General features: G+C 41.5%; 1 protein-coding gene across 1 annotated transcript in view; it reads left to right on the top strand.

Moving 5' to 3' along the window:
• Pappa (pappalysin 1) overlaps window positions 1-18,222 on the top strand; it is a 234,970-nt gene that overhangs the window by 48,836 nt on the left and 167,912 nt on the right. Inside the window, exons 3-5 of the mRNA XM_048459342.3 lie at window positions 256-401; window positions 4,815-5,108; window positions 12,537-12,729. Of these exons, the coding sequence (XP_048315299.3) occupies window positions 256-401; window positions 4,815-5,108; window positions 12,537-12,729 (633 nt within the window). The remainder of the gene's footprint in view (window positions 1-255; window positions 402-4,814; window positions 5,109-12,536; window positions 12,730-18,222) is intronic.

The following is an 18,222-nucleotide window of genomic DNA, read 5'->3' as shown; positions in this document are numbered from 1 at the left end:
AAATATGAGCATTGGTTCTCAATGCATTGAGATTCAAAACTGAGCCTAGCTCTTCATAGATAAACTTAATGTGTTTTCCTCTCAATAAAATGGGATAATACAACATTTTCTAAGAAGCACAATGCTGTGGTGCTCATAAAGAACTTAGCTACTATGTCCAGTATAAGAGCTCCTGACCATGTGGGGAAGAGCCTACTGTTTGAATACTACCTTTGTGGGACAGTGGTAACAGTCAAGGTTACTTTTGTATTTCAGAGCCTACTTGGATGTTAATGAGCTAAAGAACATTCTTAGATTGGATGGATCAACACATCTCAATATTTTCTTTGCAAACTCTTCAGAGGAGGAGTTGGCGGGAGTGGCAACTTGGCCATGGGACAAGGAGGCCCTAATGCACTTGGGTGAGTCTTAGATGCTCCTTTGGAAGTAACTCAGAGCCAGCCAGTATGAATCCTACTGTGAGGAAGACTTCAGCATAACCATAATGGTGCAGGCAGCAGGAGCAATGGGAGTCACTCATTTACTTGTCTAACTCACAGAAAGCTGGCATAGTTGACCCTGCTTTTGATGACTTGGCAATACTCTGAGGGCAATTTTCCTGATGAGAAAACTCAGACCCAGAGAGTGAGCAGTGTGTATCCAAAGTCATGCACATCAGTAAGACAGCCTCGCAGCACAAGCTTCTGACCGTCAGAAACTGAATTCTTCTTGGACCTTCTTTTCCTAATTCATGTATACTTCTTGGCCTTCTGGCCACATTATCCTGGCACAGCTGGCTTAAGACAGTCCTAAAAGACATCAAAGAAGGAACAGAAACAGATCATATAGGGACTTCATCTATGTTCTGTCCACTAGCAACGCAGGGAGCTCTCTGTCATTTCAAGTTTGCATACTCATAACACATGAGTATTTTGTTTGTGCAGACTAATCACTGCAAGTCAGAAATGTCAATCATTTCTGAACCAGTGATTGTAAATAATAAAAATTACAGTATTTGAGGTTTCCCCCATATTCTTGTCCAGTGCACATAAATATGTTCAGAGGCAATTTTTGCTTGTGTTGGCTTGAAACTGTAGTCTAGGCACAGTTTTCAAGTCTCCTTTTCATTTGATACTCTAGGCTATCTACATGTTTTCGCAGACAGGAGTTTTAAAATTACTTCCAGCTTACATTTTTCACCTAATCACAAAGAAGAGCATCCTTCTAGGTTGTTTACATTTCACTAAAGATGAGCTTTTTTTTTAATAGCCATCTAATATTCCATTGAACAAGGCAGTACAGGGGCTTTAATTGCTTCCCCTCAATAAAATGCTCTCCTCATTTGTAACAATGAGTTCTGATGACTCGGTGAGAGAAGGGTGGTTGGAGAATTTCAGTGCTCAGCAGACTGGCAGTCTGGGGCCAGTAGGGTCACACTGTAGTAAACCCAGAGTCTAGTAGCTATTCTGAATCTATGGTATTTGGAAGATGAAGAATTCTATAATTTCAGCTGAAAACCAGCTGAAGAAAACTGTGCTTAATCAAATCATGGGCTTAGTTCTCTAGTACTTATAGGGGGAGGAAGCTAGTGTGTGTGTGCATGCATGTGTGTGTGTGTGTTTGTGTGTGTGTCAGAGAGAATGAGAGGGGTAAGGGGAGGGACCACTTTATTCCCCTAAATGATATATATAAAAATAAAAATAAATATATGTTCTCAAATGGGGCAAGTCTGGTCCCTAAGAGACTCTTGTCAGTTTTATCATTACAGATGGGAAGCACTGCAGGCATCTCGTGAGCCGTAGTCATGAATCTAAATGCTCTACAGTGGCCTCAGCAAAGAATCAGGTGTTCTAAAATGTCAATAGTGCTTAGATCTGGAACCCCGAGATCAGAGATAAGTGGTAGGGGGACAGTCGGACATTCAGACACAGAGAGGTGCTGAGCAGGAGAGATTGTACAGGTCGTGCAAACTTGAAAAGATTTGCCCTTATCACTTGTTTAGGTCATCTTGGGAAGTGATTAGACTAGAGTCAAAGGCAGGCGTGGTTTTCCTTGTCCTTAACAGGATAGCCCTAGGCAAGATTCCTTGGGTTTGTTTCTTAAAATTTTGAAGAGACAGGTTAACTAGACGACCGCCCAGGGTCCTTCTAAACTGTGAGATTTGCTCCTTTTGAAAATAAAAGCAACCAGAAGGTTCCTGATCTGCATCTGGGGAGGGCTGAACAGCGGGCTTCTAACATTAGAGAAAAATACTCCTGATGGTTTCATGAATGTCAGAGCCTGGATCAGGGCCAGGAACAGGGGGGGCTGTAAATCCATAGCATGTTATAGTATTTCAGAATGATGTCAGGCTCAAGCTATTTCACCTTTTAAGAGAAGCAATGAAATAGGACTTGGGGCCAAGTGCCATCATTCTGTAGAAAGGGTCACCTGGGATAGAATGAACAGAGCCAGGCTGAACATTCAGACAGCTGTCTTACCACCATCCCAAGGCTGGTCCTGCCCCTCTCAACTGCAGGGCTTTCTGGAAAGAGCTAGGTCATTAGCACTGTTGTATTTACTTAGTTTAGAGCTTTCTAGAGAAACTCCCCAGAGAAACAAAGCCAGTTTCTCAGAAGCTAAGGGCAGTGTGAGGTAGGAGGATTGCTAGTAAAAAGGTCACACTGCAACCGTGGGCCTGCAAGCTGCCAGCTCGCCATCCTGAAAGTGGCTGATAATAGCAACTCCCGGATAGTAGCCTCAATCAAACTCAATTTCTTAGAAACATAGTTTTTAACCCTCTTTTCCTGATGTTACTTCATTATCCCTAGAAAAAGTCTTGGGCGGGTAAAGGATTATGTTTCAGATTATGATTGACAGAAAATAATTCAGAAAGTTTTCCTGTCTTCAATTTCACTTCCTCTCCTACCTCTGCCTTCCCTTCTCACCACACACACACACACACACACACACACACACACACACACACATTCACTTTATCTTAGTGTTAGAAGCCTCCAAGCTTTGCAGAATTGATAGACTGCATGATCCTGAGGACATATCAAGCAATTCAGTCCAATCTAAACCTTGTCTCATGTCTGCTCTGAACATGCCATTGCAGTTGTACAAGGCACTACAGTCCTGTCCTTCCTCCATAAGACACTTCTCCATGCTTCAATGTCTCCACTTACAAGACTCTCATACCTGAATTTTAACCTTCTCTTAACCACTTCCTGTGTTTAAAAGCATAAATCTTTGTCTAGACACATGGCCTGTGTGTCTCATTTCAAGGTTTAAGATGCATATGCAGCAGGTACTATCCATTGCTTCTACTGAGGTTTGTTCTGTCTCTACAAACTAGGTGATTGTCCCTCTTCGGGGATATGAGTTACAGCCATGTATTTCTCAATCCAGAGCAGGCAGATAAGTCATTTCAGACTCTTGTTAAAATGCAGATGGTGATGCTCCAGGTCTGAGTTAGAGTCTGAAGCTGATTTCTGCTAGGTTCATACTTGGTGTAGTTTTTGTTCTCGTACAGGGAGACAATAAGTAGCTGTTTGGTAGCTTCCAGGAGCTACTTAACCTGCTTAGAAGTAATTATTTAGGTCTCACAACCGTTTTTAGATGTGTGACCACTCATCAAATATCCAACACATAGTTAGCCAGTGTTCCAGTTTCATTTTGTTGACGAGATAGCACACTCAGACCAAAACCAACTGAGGAAGAAAGGTTTGGATTAGTTTACACTTGCAGATCACAGTCCATCTTCAAGGGAAGTCAGAGCAGGAGCCTGAAGGCAGGAAACAGGGACAACTGCGGCTTGCTGACTTGTCTCTGACCAGCTCTCTCACTAGTTCATGCACAGCTTTTACACAGCCCAAGCCAGCCTTCTAGAAGAACGGTGCACCATCAGGGGTTGAGCCTTCTGACATAAATTAACAATCAAGACAAACCCTCAGAGACATACCTGAGACCAGCCTCATCCAGGAAATACCTCCCTTGAGCCTTCTCCTTTCAGGCAACTCTTCCCTTTGTACAGCTGACAATAAAAACTTTATTCTAGTATCTGTGATAGTCATTAACACTGGGAAAGAGAATACGAGCCCTGACTTTAGAACCCAAGAACGTTGATTTTATTCTATCTCCATACTTCTCTTAATCACAGGCAGGTCACTCGGGCTTTCTATGGATGAGTGTTTTTCTGTTTGAGTTATGATCTGGTAAGAGAAGCCATACACCTTAGACTCAGCACAGCATTGGAGGACACATAGGATGCTTGACAAACATCAGGGGGGCATTAGGAGCAATCCTTTGACAGAGCACAACCCAGTGCCGGTTTTTCTTAGTGTTCTTGTCTTTACAGCATCAGAGATAAAGGTACGAGATTCAAAGATGGGAGCTAAGCTGTGGTGTGTCACAGAGTTAATGAAAGCCAGGGTTGAGGAGTGTGAACCTGTCTGAGGGTTGCATCTACATAGGAGCATTTAAAACGGGTGTAAAGCGAGTGTATGTTCCTGTCTAAGGAATAGGTTGCAGAAGAAAGGCAGATCAGGGCAGAAATCAAAATTCTTTACTCAGAATAGTGTGTTTTCAGTACCTCAGCATCCCTTTAGGATAATGCTACTCCTCCCTAGGCATAAGTGTTCTATCTTAAAATATGATGCAAAGTGATTCATGGCACTCCTACCAGTTTTGGTAACCAGTGACTTACAGCAGAGTTGTGACACGGTTGGGCAGTAGGGTCATAGGGTAAAGAAGGCTGTCATTTTAAGTATCATCCTTTGGTCTTTGATTGAACTAGGACTCCTTTAGCCTAAAGCAGATTGTTGCCTAATACTCTGGTTTTCCCCTTGCAGGCGGCATTGTCTTGAACCCATCTTTCTATGGCATTCCTGGACACACCCACACCATGATCCATGAGATTGGGCACAGCCTGGGCCTCTATCACATCTTCCGTGGCATCTCAGAAATCCAGTCCTGCAGTGATCCCTGCATGGAGACAGAGCCCTCATTTGAAACTGGAGACCTCTGCAATGACACCAACCCAGCCCCCAAACACAAGTTTTGTGGAGACCCTGGACCAGGGAATGACACTTGTGGCTTTCATAGCTTCTTTAACACTCCTTACAACAACTTTATGAGCTATGCAGGTAGGGCCCTACACATCCTTGATTTTAGTCCACTCTGACACAGGACTGTATGTCAGACTTGGCCTCTAGTCCTGCCTCGGGGTAGCCTTAAACAAGCTGCTGATTTTCCTAAGATGGAGAAGTTTCGCTCCAAGTAATCAGAATAGCATTTCATTCACTAGCATTTCTGGAGTAGAAGAGAGGTACTTGGAGTAGAAGAGAGGTACTCCACATGCTTGTGTACCAGATGGCTTGGACAAAAGTCCGTAAATCCAGGTAGAAGAACCATAGGGGTCTGATGTTCTGGGGCACTCTATCTCTACTTTAAAAGAAAACCCAAATCTTTCAACTTGATCCATAAGATTCCTTATAGACTTGCAGCCGTCTTGATCCACCATCCTGCTTTGTTGAAGATTTGCATTTAACCAAACTCCATACAAACATATAATTTTTGTATGTTCATTCACTATTGGGGTCTGGAGAAAAATAATTAATTCTTTTTTAAGAACCCAAATTATCACATAGTACTGAGTATGGTATCTTCTCTGATGGCTTTTAACTTTCTACAGCCCCATAGACACCATCAGAAGCAGTATTAAGGACTTGTGATCTAGGTCCCAGGATGCCCTGTACTTCCTGTCAGCTCAGGCTACATCAAGTTCACTTAGAGTCACTTTTTACAGCTTTGACAAATTAAAACAAGACATTCTTTCCTTGTGATGGTCACAGCTTGGAGTATGCTTCTCTGTGATCAACTGTCCACAACTACACACAGTAAGTAGGCCAGTACTGAATTCTACTATAACACCTAATAAGCTCTTTCCTCACTAGAGCAAGCAAATAGATTATTTCTTTTGTCTCACAAGAAAATGAATAAACTCTCCTTTTTCCTGTAATATTTTAGCCATGCTAGTTTCTTCTCTGAGATACATAAAATTATTTCTGTCAATAATAGTTATTTTCTTCTGTATAGCCATTATATTGTGTAAAAGATTTCAATATGTTTCCTCTCATTCAATTCTCATGGCACATCTATGAAGTAGGAACCATTCCATTTTTCAGATGACAATACTGAGGCTTACTCGGGTCATTTCCTTCTGATGACACATTGGATATCAACTATTCTTTCCCTTTCTGTCTTAACGCTATTTTAAAGAGACCTTGTTGATGGTTAGGTGAAGGAATTGAATACTCCTCATGGTCTTTCCATTCTGCTTCTTGTAATGGGATGGAGGATGCTTTGTTTTGTGTGAGAGTAAGGCAGAAGGTCCTAATTCAGCGCTGAACAAGGAAAGGTCTCTGCCAGCTGTTTTATGGTTCTGTTAGAGTTTTGATGAGTGCTGTAATTGAAAAGGGGTTTGGCTGGCAAAAGTCAAAATATTTGATGATCCCAATGGTCCTTCCTCTTTCCCATTTAGGCTGCCTACTGCTGGGGCTTTCATGTGTTGGTCTCACACAGCCTAAAAGTGAGGTCGCTTGGAAAGTGAGTGACCCACCTCAGGACCCATAAAGTGTTCTTTAGTTTGGTTCTAAAAACAGCCACTATGTTGGGTATTTCCTCAAAAACAAATTCCCAATGGGCTCCCGTTCCCAAGCACACTGGCTCTCCACATGCGGAACCCTGTGCTCTCAGACAGACCAACTCTGTAGCACCTTTCTTTGGCCAACTCAGCACACATGGGAAGCAAACACTAATAAGACATTGGAAGTTTGCCTGCTTCTTTGAGGCTATAAGATCTACCAGTTACCATATCCCTAGAAACTAAGTCTCCTTTTTGGTTTCCCTTTGAGGAGATCCAAAGGGTGATTAATTTAGTATTGTTGTCCCTAAAGGAGCTCCTCAGTCCAGTGACCCATTAACAGCAGAACTAATTCACTAAGCTCCGATAACAAACTTACACCCACAAAAGCATATTCAAGGCAAGCACGAGCTTGGAAATGTTTGTTTTCTTTAGGATCTCTGATAGATGGGGTGACAAAAGCTGTTGGATGGAATTCAAAATGCAGAACAGAATGTGGCTCTCAGAGCTGAAGGAAGGGATGCACAGGGCTCCTTCTTCCAGAACAGAGGGCAGAGTCATTGCCAAGCTGACTTCTTCCAGCTGCTTCTCCTTGCTGGGTGCTCATTTCTCAAGCGGAACTGCTTGCCAAGAGGTCACAGCTTGTGTGTGTGTTTTTCAGTATAATAGCTGTTAGCTATATGTGGCTACTGATCACTTTAAATATAGTTGATGCAACTGAGTGCCTGAATTGTTATCCTTCAAATATTTTGATTTTCTTAAATGGAAAAGACCACATGTCCTGGTGGCTACCATGTTGATTCTTGAAGAGTAACAACAATTGAGTACCTCTGATGTACAAGAAACCATATGCCAAAAATAGTGCAAACCAACCCAAAGAGATAAGCTCTATGGTTAACGTAGCTAGTTTCCAGATGCAGAAAATGCGGTTTGCATAGCGCAAAAAACTTTCCCAGATGCAAAGACAGCAAACAAGACTAATGCGTGACTTAAGTCCAAGCCTTTCTTGCTGCTGCAGAGTCCAAGTTCTTAACCAGTCACTTTACTGTTCTGAGGAAGTTTGAGAGGCTTCCAAGTGGTCCAGTCTAGCAGGCAACAGGCAGCTGATGGTCCAGCACACTTCACCAGAAAGCACTAGGGCTTGTGTTTGTTCTGAACTACTGACTCTTGCCAGATGGACGGGAAGCAAACCTGTCTCCCAACCTCTTGAAGATAGCAAGCTGTACTTAGGAGGTAGCCCAAGATTACCTGGCACATAGTATAGGATCCGAGGACTTCTTTCAGCCTCTTGGCTATGGTAGCAACTTTCTATGTGTCAGGACTTCTACTAATCAAACATGCATTCAGCCAAACAGTCCTGTCTCTAAAGAATGTACCTGAAGCAAGTAAACCAACTGATGTGTTTAAATATTTAGCAATAAGAATGTTCGTCACAGTGTTCCCTTTCTAAATATTTATTAAGTATTTACTATATGCCAGGAACAAGAGATAAATGTTTATCTATGTACTTGAAGTTAATGCAATATTGAAATGAAATAAAAAAACACTACACATGACAGAACAGTGTGACGCCGCTGAACATGATTTAGAGTATGGTCAAGAGACGTGACCTTCAAAACGGGATGTTATGTCAGGAACCCAAAACTGAAATTCCTACATTGTAGAATTTGATTATAGGCAAATTATTTCTTTTTGGAGCCTCATTTATTTTATCAATTCATGGAGAATAATAATTTTCACACTGAATGACAAGAGATATGATCATATAAGTAAGGAATCTAGATCTGTCCTTTGTAGGATAAGTATTGTTTTACAGAAAAAAGCAACCTAATAATTTATTAACTATTTGATGTAGAGAATACCCCAGTGATATGTGTAACACACATGTATAATAAGGACTGTAGAAATTTACTTTATGCATATTCATAGTATACATATGTATGCATACACACATATATATTATATACTAATGTATATAAGGTGCTGACCTTATATGCTAATGTATATAAGGTGCTGACCTTATATGCTAATGTATATAAGGTACTGACATTAAAGTGATGCTTATTTTGGATATGTTTCAAAAACTTTACAGTGGGTATCATTTTTATAATCATTTACTGCTGAGACTATTGTTAGATCTTAAAACCAGAGCGCAAACAACGAGCTTTTACAAAAACTTCCCCGTTTACCTATATACTGGATGTCAGCAAGCTCATGTCAACTTTTGGAGAAGGCTCTGTTGCCATCCCTCCTGTTGTGGTGAGTGGAAATAAGGCTGCCAGGGGCAGCACATTGTTCAAGTTCCTAAAGGAGGGAGAGTTACTAAGTGTCTGTCCTGATCCTTCATGTAATGTACCTCTCAGAACACAACTTGGGTTGCAGGCCTAGAGCTTTGCAGCAATAATAGCATGGTGGCCCAAGAAGCTTCTCCAAGAGCTCAAGTTCTCAGTGTTTACTCCACTTAGAGATGAAATGGGAGTGGAGGAACAAGATGAGCCTGGAGGCCTAGATAAAGGGACCACAGATGGTAGAAGTGGAGCTACGTGGGGCTGGAAGCCAAGTAGGCCTGACTCTGGGCGTGAGCTGACCGAGACAGAGCATTTATGATGAATGGAATCCCTTTGGGATTTTGCCCAAGATTCTGATAGCAGCTAAGTCTCAGTGTGATGCAACCTGGGACAGATGTTTTGACCTAATAATCTTCAAATGTTATCTCTGTTCCACTACTAATTTCTACACTTATCCATTTTTCAAACTGTTTCCTATTGACAAACTGGGAATGGTTGCTACTAAAATTATAAAATAAAAACATGTTTTTAAAGAAAAATTAATTAGAAGTTTATAAAGAAAAATACGTTATATTGTCATCTTCATTAACCCTGTTAATTGTTCACTGTGCCCCATTTGAGTCCTTAATACCACTTTATAGTTGAGTTTGTTTAAATGTCTCTAATTTATATATCAAGAAACTGTTATACATAGTTAGGAGGGCTGGTAGTGATCAGTTAGTATTTTCTTTTAAGGATGTATTGAAATATATAGTCAGTCCTCCATTAAGGAAGAGATGTGTCAATATTTTTACTATAATGATAATACTTCGGGACCCCATTGCCCCAATTCAATGATTCTTCTCATCTCTATCCATCAACACTGCTATGTGGAGTCCATAGTGGGCTACTGTTAGACTGGAAAGTCTTCATGATTTGAGCTTTGTTTCTGAACACCCCTTTTCTCAGTTTCTGATAGACACAGACACACACATTCTTATTTCACCCACTTCTCTCCGACATGAGGCAGAGAACATTTGCCGTCAAGTAGACATGGTTCTTATCCCCATGCTCCAGCTCAGCCGTATTCCGGGGTCAACCCTCACACCACCATTGTTTCCATTTCACAGATGAGAAACCGAGGTGCCAAGGACGTAAAGACACTCTCTCCCTTGACTCTGTGTCTTGTTCATCATACTTCTTCATTCTTCATACTTCATCAAACCCTTGACCTGTCTCTGAAAGGCTGCTTTCAGTACAAACTGCAAAAGTCATATCAATGATAAAAAATGAACCTTCATATTGGTCATTATCAGGTCAAGGTGTATACACTCCTGGCGACAGGTAGTCACAGTGTTTAGAGAATCACATGGTAGCTCTGGACGTGAGAGAGATTTTCTGTCTTTTCTGTGCGGTGCTTGCAAAAGAACACTGCGCTCTTCTAATTTGGCCAAATGTCTTAAAATTTTCCCTCAGGGTGCTGAAAACGAGACTGACAAAAATTACTAAGGGAATACAAGCAGGCCTCTGCATACAAACTCTCCCACAACCTTGGCCATTCCCTTTCAAGGTCACGCCTAGCTGCCCAGCACCTGCCCAAACTTATTTTCTGTTTGTTTGATAAGGAGAAGTGAGTTTATGCTGCTGGATTCCAGGGGCACATTTAGTTGTAAGATCTGGTGAGCTTACATCCTCTGTCTGGGGCCAGCTGCGGTAATCCTCACCAAGAAGATCCCCCGAGAAGTGGCACACTGGGAAGTCAAGCCAAACAGTGTCTTTTTTCTGTTCCCAGGGGAGCTGAATCATACTTTTGGAGAAAGAAACAGGAGATAAATCTCTAACTTAGAAACTAAGTCTTTGGGCTCTACCTGCAGTCCACACCCTGGCAAAGGGAGAACAGGATCGAAGGTCATTATATCTACCACCTGACAGTTTCCAATCCCCCTTAGAGGAGAACTGGCTCAACTCCCATTTATGAGCCACCTGCTGGAGACTTTATTCATAATAGATTTCACTTGTGCTTAGAAAAACAGCTCCGGCATCATTTGGAAGCACAGCTTTAGTTCAAGTCCCAGCTATGCTTAGCCCTGTGAGCTAGGAAAAGTTGCTGGCCTGAACACAGACTCAGTTCCGATCTCTGTAAAGAAGAGAAAATGACAGTATATACTCAAAAGTAGCATGTGTCGGGAGAGAGGGGTGAACGTTCAAAACTTAGGACACCATTCCTGGCTCATGCTTACCACATGCTAAGCATATGTTCTACAGACATACAATCACATATGCTGTAAGAGATATGCTTGCTCTTTCTCTCATCTGTGCTGCTTTGATTTATTTGTCAACTTGACCCTAATTAGGGTCATTTGAGGAAAAGAAACCATAGTTGAGAAAATGCTTCCATCAGATTGGCCTGTAGGCAAATCCATGAGCAATTATTTGTTTCTTGGTTAATGATTGATGTAGAAGAAAGAATACAGCTCACTTTGAGCATCGCCACCAATGAGCGAGTGGTTCTGAATTGTGTAAGAAAAAGCGTACAGGAAGCCTTGGGGAGCAAGTCAGTTAGCAGCATTCCTCCATGGCCTCTGGTTCAGTTCCTACCTCCAGTTACCAAATGAGTTCCTGCCCTGACTTCTCCTAAAATGGATGGTGACAGGGAAGTATAAGCTAATGAATCCCTTTCCTCCCTGAGTTGCTTTCAGTCATGGTCTTTATCACAGTAATAGAAACCCAACTAAGAGAACATCCTACACATAGCCAGGAGTGTATAACCACTGTCTGACGCTGGCCTGGCCTGAGCCTTGTACGGGACATTTTGCCTCTAGCTGTGTAGTGACCTCTCTTGTGCTGTCACTTCCTTTCTCAGCCTCAACCAAGTGACCTCGTTGACCACCTTCCTAGGTGGTCCTTCCTCACATGCCATCTCTGTCAAACTGCTGATGATTTGCATGTCTGTTGTCACAGAACAACCCTCGCTCGTGAGACGAATAGTGTTTACGCCCTCCTTCAGAGCAGGAATATGTTTTAAGTTTCATCTTTCCACAGACTGGCCTACAGTACTGAACATGAATTCATCAATTAATAGAAGCATTTCCAGTGAAATGCATCAGTGAAGAGTAGAATTGATTAACGCATAGAAAAATGGATGCGAAGGAATACAACAGGGAAGTCCTGAGTGTATAAACAAGCGAGTGAGAAAGTGAATGGAGATGGAGACATGGCTGACTTGGGAACCAGAGGGTATAGATAGGGTCCCTGGAAAGCAGTGTGGCTTTTCCTTGTCCTTAGCTGCAACGTCTTAGCAGCACGCTCCTCAGTTTCAGGCTTACTTTCCCAGTTCTCCCCACCCTTCCTGTCCTCCTGTTTCCTCTCACCTGTCTCTAGGAGTGATGACTGCACTGATTTGTTCACAGACCATTAACTTCTGAGCACTGGTAGAGGCTGCCCTGAGCTGGCAAGGAGAGAACGGGGTACTGGTTCTCTAGCTGCATGGGGACGTCATCCTTCTCTTGCATGCCTGCCTGTGCAGCTTGAGGCTTCTCTCTCTCTCTCTCTCCCTCTCTCTCTCTCTCTCTCTCTCTCTCTCTCTCTCTCTCAAGCACGCACGCATGAACACTCACTCACTCACTCTCTCTCTCTCTCTCTCTCTCTCTGACTCTTAACAGATGACGACTGTACAGACTCTTTCACGCCCAATCAAGTCTCCAGAATGCACTGTTACCTGGACCTTGTATACCAGAGCTGGCAGCCCTCCAGAAAGCCGGCACCTGTAGCCCTTGCCCCCCAGGTTGTGAGCCACACAGCCAACTCTGTGATGCTAGAGTGGTTCCCACCCATCGATGGCCACTTCTTTGAAAGGTGAGTGTGTCCTATAGAGTGTTGATTCCTTTTTCTTTTGCCAGGAAGAGGAAGACTCAGAAGGGAGGCAACCCTGAAGGGTTAGATTTCTTTTGCTTGTGAAATAGAGACCGCATCAGTGACTGGGACCCAAAGGCACATTGGAAGTTTGGGTCAGAGAATAAAAGAATGTTGTTAACAGAAATGAGCCAGTAATGATGCACACGTTTACGTGAATTGGAGGTTAAATTCCCTTTATTATTAGAAGCTTGGAAACCGGGGTGGGTGGGAAATAAATATCTTATGCACCTTACTCTGATGGTTCATGTCTTTAATCTCAGCACTTGGGAGAAAGAGGCAGGCAGATCTCTGTGAGCTCCACACTTGCTGAGTTAACAGGAGAGTTCTAGGACAGCAGAGGCTATATAATGGGAAACATCCCAACTCCCACAATTTTCCACTCCCCAAAAAAGAAGTTTGAATACTTCTATTGAAGGAAATCCTTCCTGCTGCTGTCTTCATTAGCCTAGGAGTTAAAATTGCATCTGGTTAAGAAGAACACCCTCTCATATAAAATATATATAATTCACATTGTATACAATATGCATATGTGTCACTATTCATATTTTCAAAAGCCTATGGTTCTGTATAGCCATAAAGTTGATACCTAGTATACTTTGAGAAAACCAGGGACTAATCAAATGTAAAGGAAGCAAAGCTTTGTCACTTGTTTTCTGAATGCCATTTGACATGTTAACCCCACCCCAATTTTTAACTGTCTTCTCCAGAAAATGTGTCTAGTTATACTTCTGATCTTCTGATGGTCAGAAGGCAGAGTCCTAATTTCAGTGACTTCTCATCTGCCCTTTCACTGTGGACTCCCAAGGAGCTTAGGGTGTATAAGATTACAAAAAAAAAAAAAAAGAGAGAGAGTCATAGCTATGTATATGTATCTAGCTCATGGTATACTATGTATGGATTCAAGAAAACAACCCCACTCGTGCAATAATGAAAATGAGTATTCATGAAAGTCGTTTATGTCTATTTCGGGACCGTACAGCTATTCATTATTCAGGTGACATCTCACTCCCCCACCAGCCCTTCTTGGGATGGTTAGCCAGCATCAGGGGTATAGCACTGACGATGGTGAAGACAATAGCCATGCCAACCATTAACTGGTTTTCTCAGCTGTCTGTCAAGTGCTTACCATGTGATAGATTCTAATCTGAATGCTTCTTGTACAGAGTCTTGTTTAATATTCCCTGTAACCCAGTGTAAGAATGATTGTTTTCCTTAAATACCAGATAAGGAGAGCACTGGAGCTGAAAAAGTCTGGGAAATGTGACCAAGCACGAATAGAAAGTGCTGGAAGCTGGCCTTCAACCACATTTGAGAATGCCTTGTCTATGAATTTTATATGCTTTAACTAAGTTGCTCCAGACTAGAGGTGTGAAGGAGGTTTTAGGTTTCCTCACAAAAAGAGGCAAAAAGCTCTCATTTATAAGTTATATGTATGTGTGTTTGTTTGTATGTATAAAGAAACATAAGGTTCAATGAAATTTCTCAGGGGTAAAGATGTAAATAACTAGTAGATAATTTTTTCAAATGCTCATTATCAGTAATTACCAGAGAAACTGTAACTTCTAAATGAAGTGATTCATCTATTACCTCACAACTTAAAATGGCCTATTCCCAAAAACGTAGTGAGGAAAGAGAATCTTGCATATTGTTTGTGGGAATGCAAACTGATACAGTCATTACAGAAACAAATGAGATGCCCCTCGTACAACTACGCTAAGACTGCATGGTTCAGCTTTGCACTACTACATAGACATCCAAAAGAAGTCAAACTAGAGGCAAAGAAGGTGGCTCAGTAGTTAAACCACTTACCATTCAAGCGTGTGAATCTGCTAATGTCCCCAAGCCCCATTAAAGTCTGAAAAGCCATGACCTAGGAGAGTGGAGACAGAGGAGCCCAGAATAAACTGGCTGACAAGAGTAACCACAAAAACCAGTCCTTGGTTTTACTGAGGGACCCTGCCTCCATGAATGAGATGCAAGGGCAATGAGGACTCTTGACATCAGCTTTAAGCCTCCACTACAGGAATATACATATGCACACACAAAATGCACATGCACACACTCTCTCTCTCTCTCACACACACACACACATGCACACACACACATGCACATGTGCACCCACACATGCAAAAACAAAAACAAAAAAATGCAAACACAGGTACAACACACGTGAATGAAAAAGGAGAAAGCAGATAGAATGTATCAGTAGAAGAGGCACCCTGTTCCATATGACCTGTACAGAAGCATTCACAATATCTAAGATGCAGAAAGAACCTGAATATTCTTCATCAGATAATGATTTTTTTAATGCCTCTGTATACTGTGAGATATTAGCCAGCTAAAAGATAGTGTGGAAATCTTGTGATTTAAAACACATAGAGTCTGGAAGACCTTTATGCTTGTTGGAAGAAGACAATCTCAGAAAGACAAACACTACCTGATCTTCATTACATGTGGAGTTTTATAAAGCTGAACTCTTGTATACAGAGAGAAAGATGCCTGACAGAGGATGTGAGAAGTGAAGATGTTGTTCAAAGGCAAAAATTTCAATTAGACCATAGAAATAACCTCTAGTGGTCTACTGCCACAAGTGATATTACAATGAATGATAATGTTTTGTATATTTTCAAATGGATAAACTAGATTTTAAGTGTCTTCATCATATATGCACAAAATGTTAGGTATAATACGTGATAGATTTGTCAATCACCCTTATTTTATCATTAAAAACCTGTATGAGAATTTTATAGTTTTAAAGCATACAAAGTTAATATCTGTGAGTTAAAATAAATTTAAAATGAAAAACACATTATACGATGATATCACATTAAATTGGGACTCTAAAGTTCTACACCACTATCAGTCCCTGAATCTAGAACCTTCCTTTTGCATCCAGGCAAGAGTTTGATCTGTTAGGAAGGAAATGTACTCCCCAGACTCGCTGTGGGAACTCCCTCTCTTTGGCCCCAGTCGGCCTTGCAGCACTCAGAGCTGGGTTTGGGAATGCTCATGTGACACTGTGGAGCAAGTTCGCCAGCAGACTGTAGATTTATTTATTTTCTTTGTGGTGATGAGATGGATCAGACTTTTGGTCAAGCTTTGGCCTCAATTCTACTTAAAAATGGAACTTGTGTAAATGAAGCTTCCTGTGTATGTATTCAATTTAAATTTCATAAAGCAGTTATTGTCCATTAAATAAATTCCATCTGATTGTTGGAAAACTATTAGAGGGTTAATTGTTGTGTAATGAGATGTGTCTCTATTACATAGTGCTCTCAGCTTGAGCTTTAATCAATATGTTTTTAATAACCTATTGTCAGTTAGTACATGAGGCATATACAATAGTTATTCCGTTCAGGGCAAGATTGCCTAATGGAGTTATCACATGCTAAATTCAAACTGACATTTTTGAAATGTGTCTAATTAAGGTTAGCAGCTAAGCAGACCATAATCTAAAGGAAGTTGGTTCACAGGTATCAATAAATTGCTATAAAGAAGTTGCACTATATTCTTCGTGTGTCATTCCCCCATAAGCAGAAAGTTTACAGTTCTACAAATTGATTAGTATGAGGCATAGAAGCTTTGATATATGTATGGTCTCTCTCACATATATACACACACACACACTGCCACCAGCCACCCTTAGCTTCATTGCTTTCAGTAGTTGAGACTTTGAGCAAGACCTCTCAATTCTGTGATCCTTGGAGTGTTCCTCCATAAAAAGGTGCCAACTTGCCCGCATGACCTGTGTGGTGTCAGCAAAGGACATCCGTGATGTACCAAGCACACATACTCCCCACTCGGGAAATGTTAGCTTCTACCTTGTGTGTGGTTCCAGAACTATTTAGCTACTTGAAAATCCCCTTCCCTTGAAAAACCTTGGGTATTTTCCACACCATCCATCAATGCCAGCATCTTGCTCCTGGCCCTGCTCATGGCCTCCTGCTGTTCTCACATCTGTGGTCTAGGAGAATATAAGGGTTTCCCTTAAAAAAACATATTCAGATTCCCCCACAACCAGAGTCCTCATTCAGGGGCAACTGAATAAATAATTCAAGGCCACCCCTGGTCTTTCTAACTCTTTTATTTTTACCTATCTTGCAAATGTGTTGACTGGGTGGTTTCAATTGTCTGAACAATTGGCTACATAACCTGTAAAGCACACTGGACTAGAAACTAGGTGCCAAGGGTTTAAACACCCCACAGATGCATCCACTCTTTCTGCTCCTTTAACTTCATTTTTTTCCTGATCTGTAGGTTGAAGAGGCTTAGCCTTGCTTAGACAGTATTTACCCTGCACATCTTATACATAAAATAATGAACAATTTTCCCCCACAAAGGTTATACATGTAAGTACCACTCTAGCTGCAGAGAAAAGAAGCTAATTCTTTTTAATCTAGGATGGTTTATTGGAACACCATTCAAAAAACTTTATTTGCTAATGGACTGTTTCATATCAACATTCACCAAGACAGCAGTCATTTTCCTAGTAGTCATATTCACCAAGATAGTGACCATGTCCTACTTGAAACTATGACTAATATCACCAATGTTCAAAAGTTTTTAAAATATATTTTGTATTGTTTAGTTTAAATTTAAATGACCACATTGGGTACTGGGCTCTTTGTTCAATAGCACACATTTATCTTCATCTTTGAGCTTTTGCACAGACAAATTGTATAAGAAAGATGACCTCTTCAGGCACTGGTGGCACATGCTTTAAATCCCAGCTCTTGGGAGGCAGAGGCAAATGGACGTCTGTTAAGTTTGAGGCCAGCCTGGTCTGCAAACAGAGTTCCAGGATAGCCAGAACTGTTTTAACAAAGAAACCCTGTCTCAGCACAAAAAGAAAGAACGAAAGAGGGCAGGAAAAGAAAGAAAGAAAGAAAGAAAGAAAGAAAGAAAGAAAGAAAGGAAGGAAGGAAGGAAGGAAGGAAGGAAGGAAGAAAGGAAGACAGGAAAAAAGAAAGAAATGAAAGAAGGAAGGAAGAAGAAAAGAAAGGCAGAGAGAGTGAGGGGGAAGGAGAGAGGAAAAAGAAAAAAAGAAAAAAAAAGAAAGATGAACTTCGTCAACATTAGCATTCTGCAGGTATATAGTTGTGTGTGTGTGTGTGTGTGTGTGTGTGTGTGTGTGTGTGTGTGTAGGTATACAGGTTCGTTGAGGACACAAGCGTTCCCTGGCTATATAGGACACTACCCATCACATTTGCTATCAGCCGGATAGTGATTCACTCATCAGAGTACTTCTTGAGAACCAGACACATGATAAGAGGTCAGTGAAGTTCACATTATGCCCTAGAAGTGGAGAAACTCAGCAACCGTCTAGGTCAGCACAGCTTCTGAACCCATCCAAGGGCATTCATGATGTCACTGTTTTAGCTTCAGTCCTGCTACCCAGATTTGCTGCGCATGGAGGCTAACACTGTAAGGGAC

Source organism: Myodes glareolus, chromosome 3 (genome assembly GCF_982192425.1).
Source record: "Myodes glareolus chromosome 3, mMyoGla1.1, whole genome shotgun sequence".
NCBI lineage: Eukaryota > Metazoa > Chordata > Mammalia > Rodentia > Cricetidae > Myodes > Myodes glareolus.
This window is presented reverse-complemented; position numbering and strand designations above follow the sequence as displayed.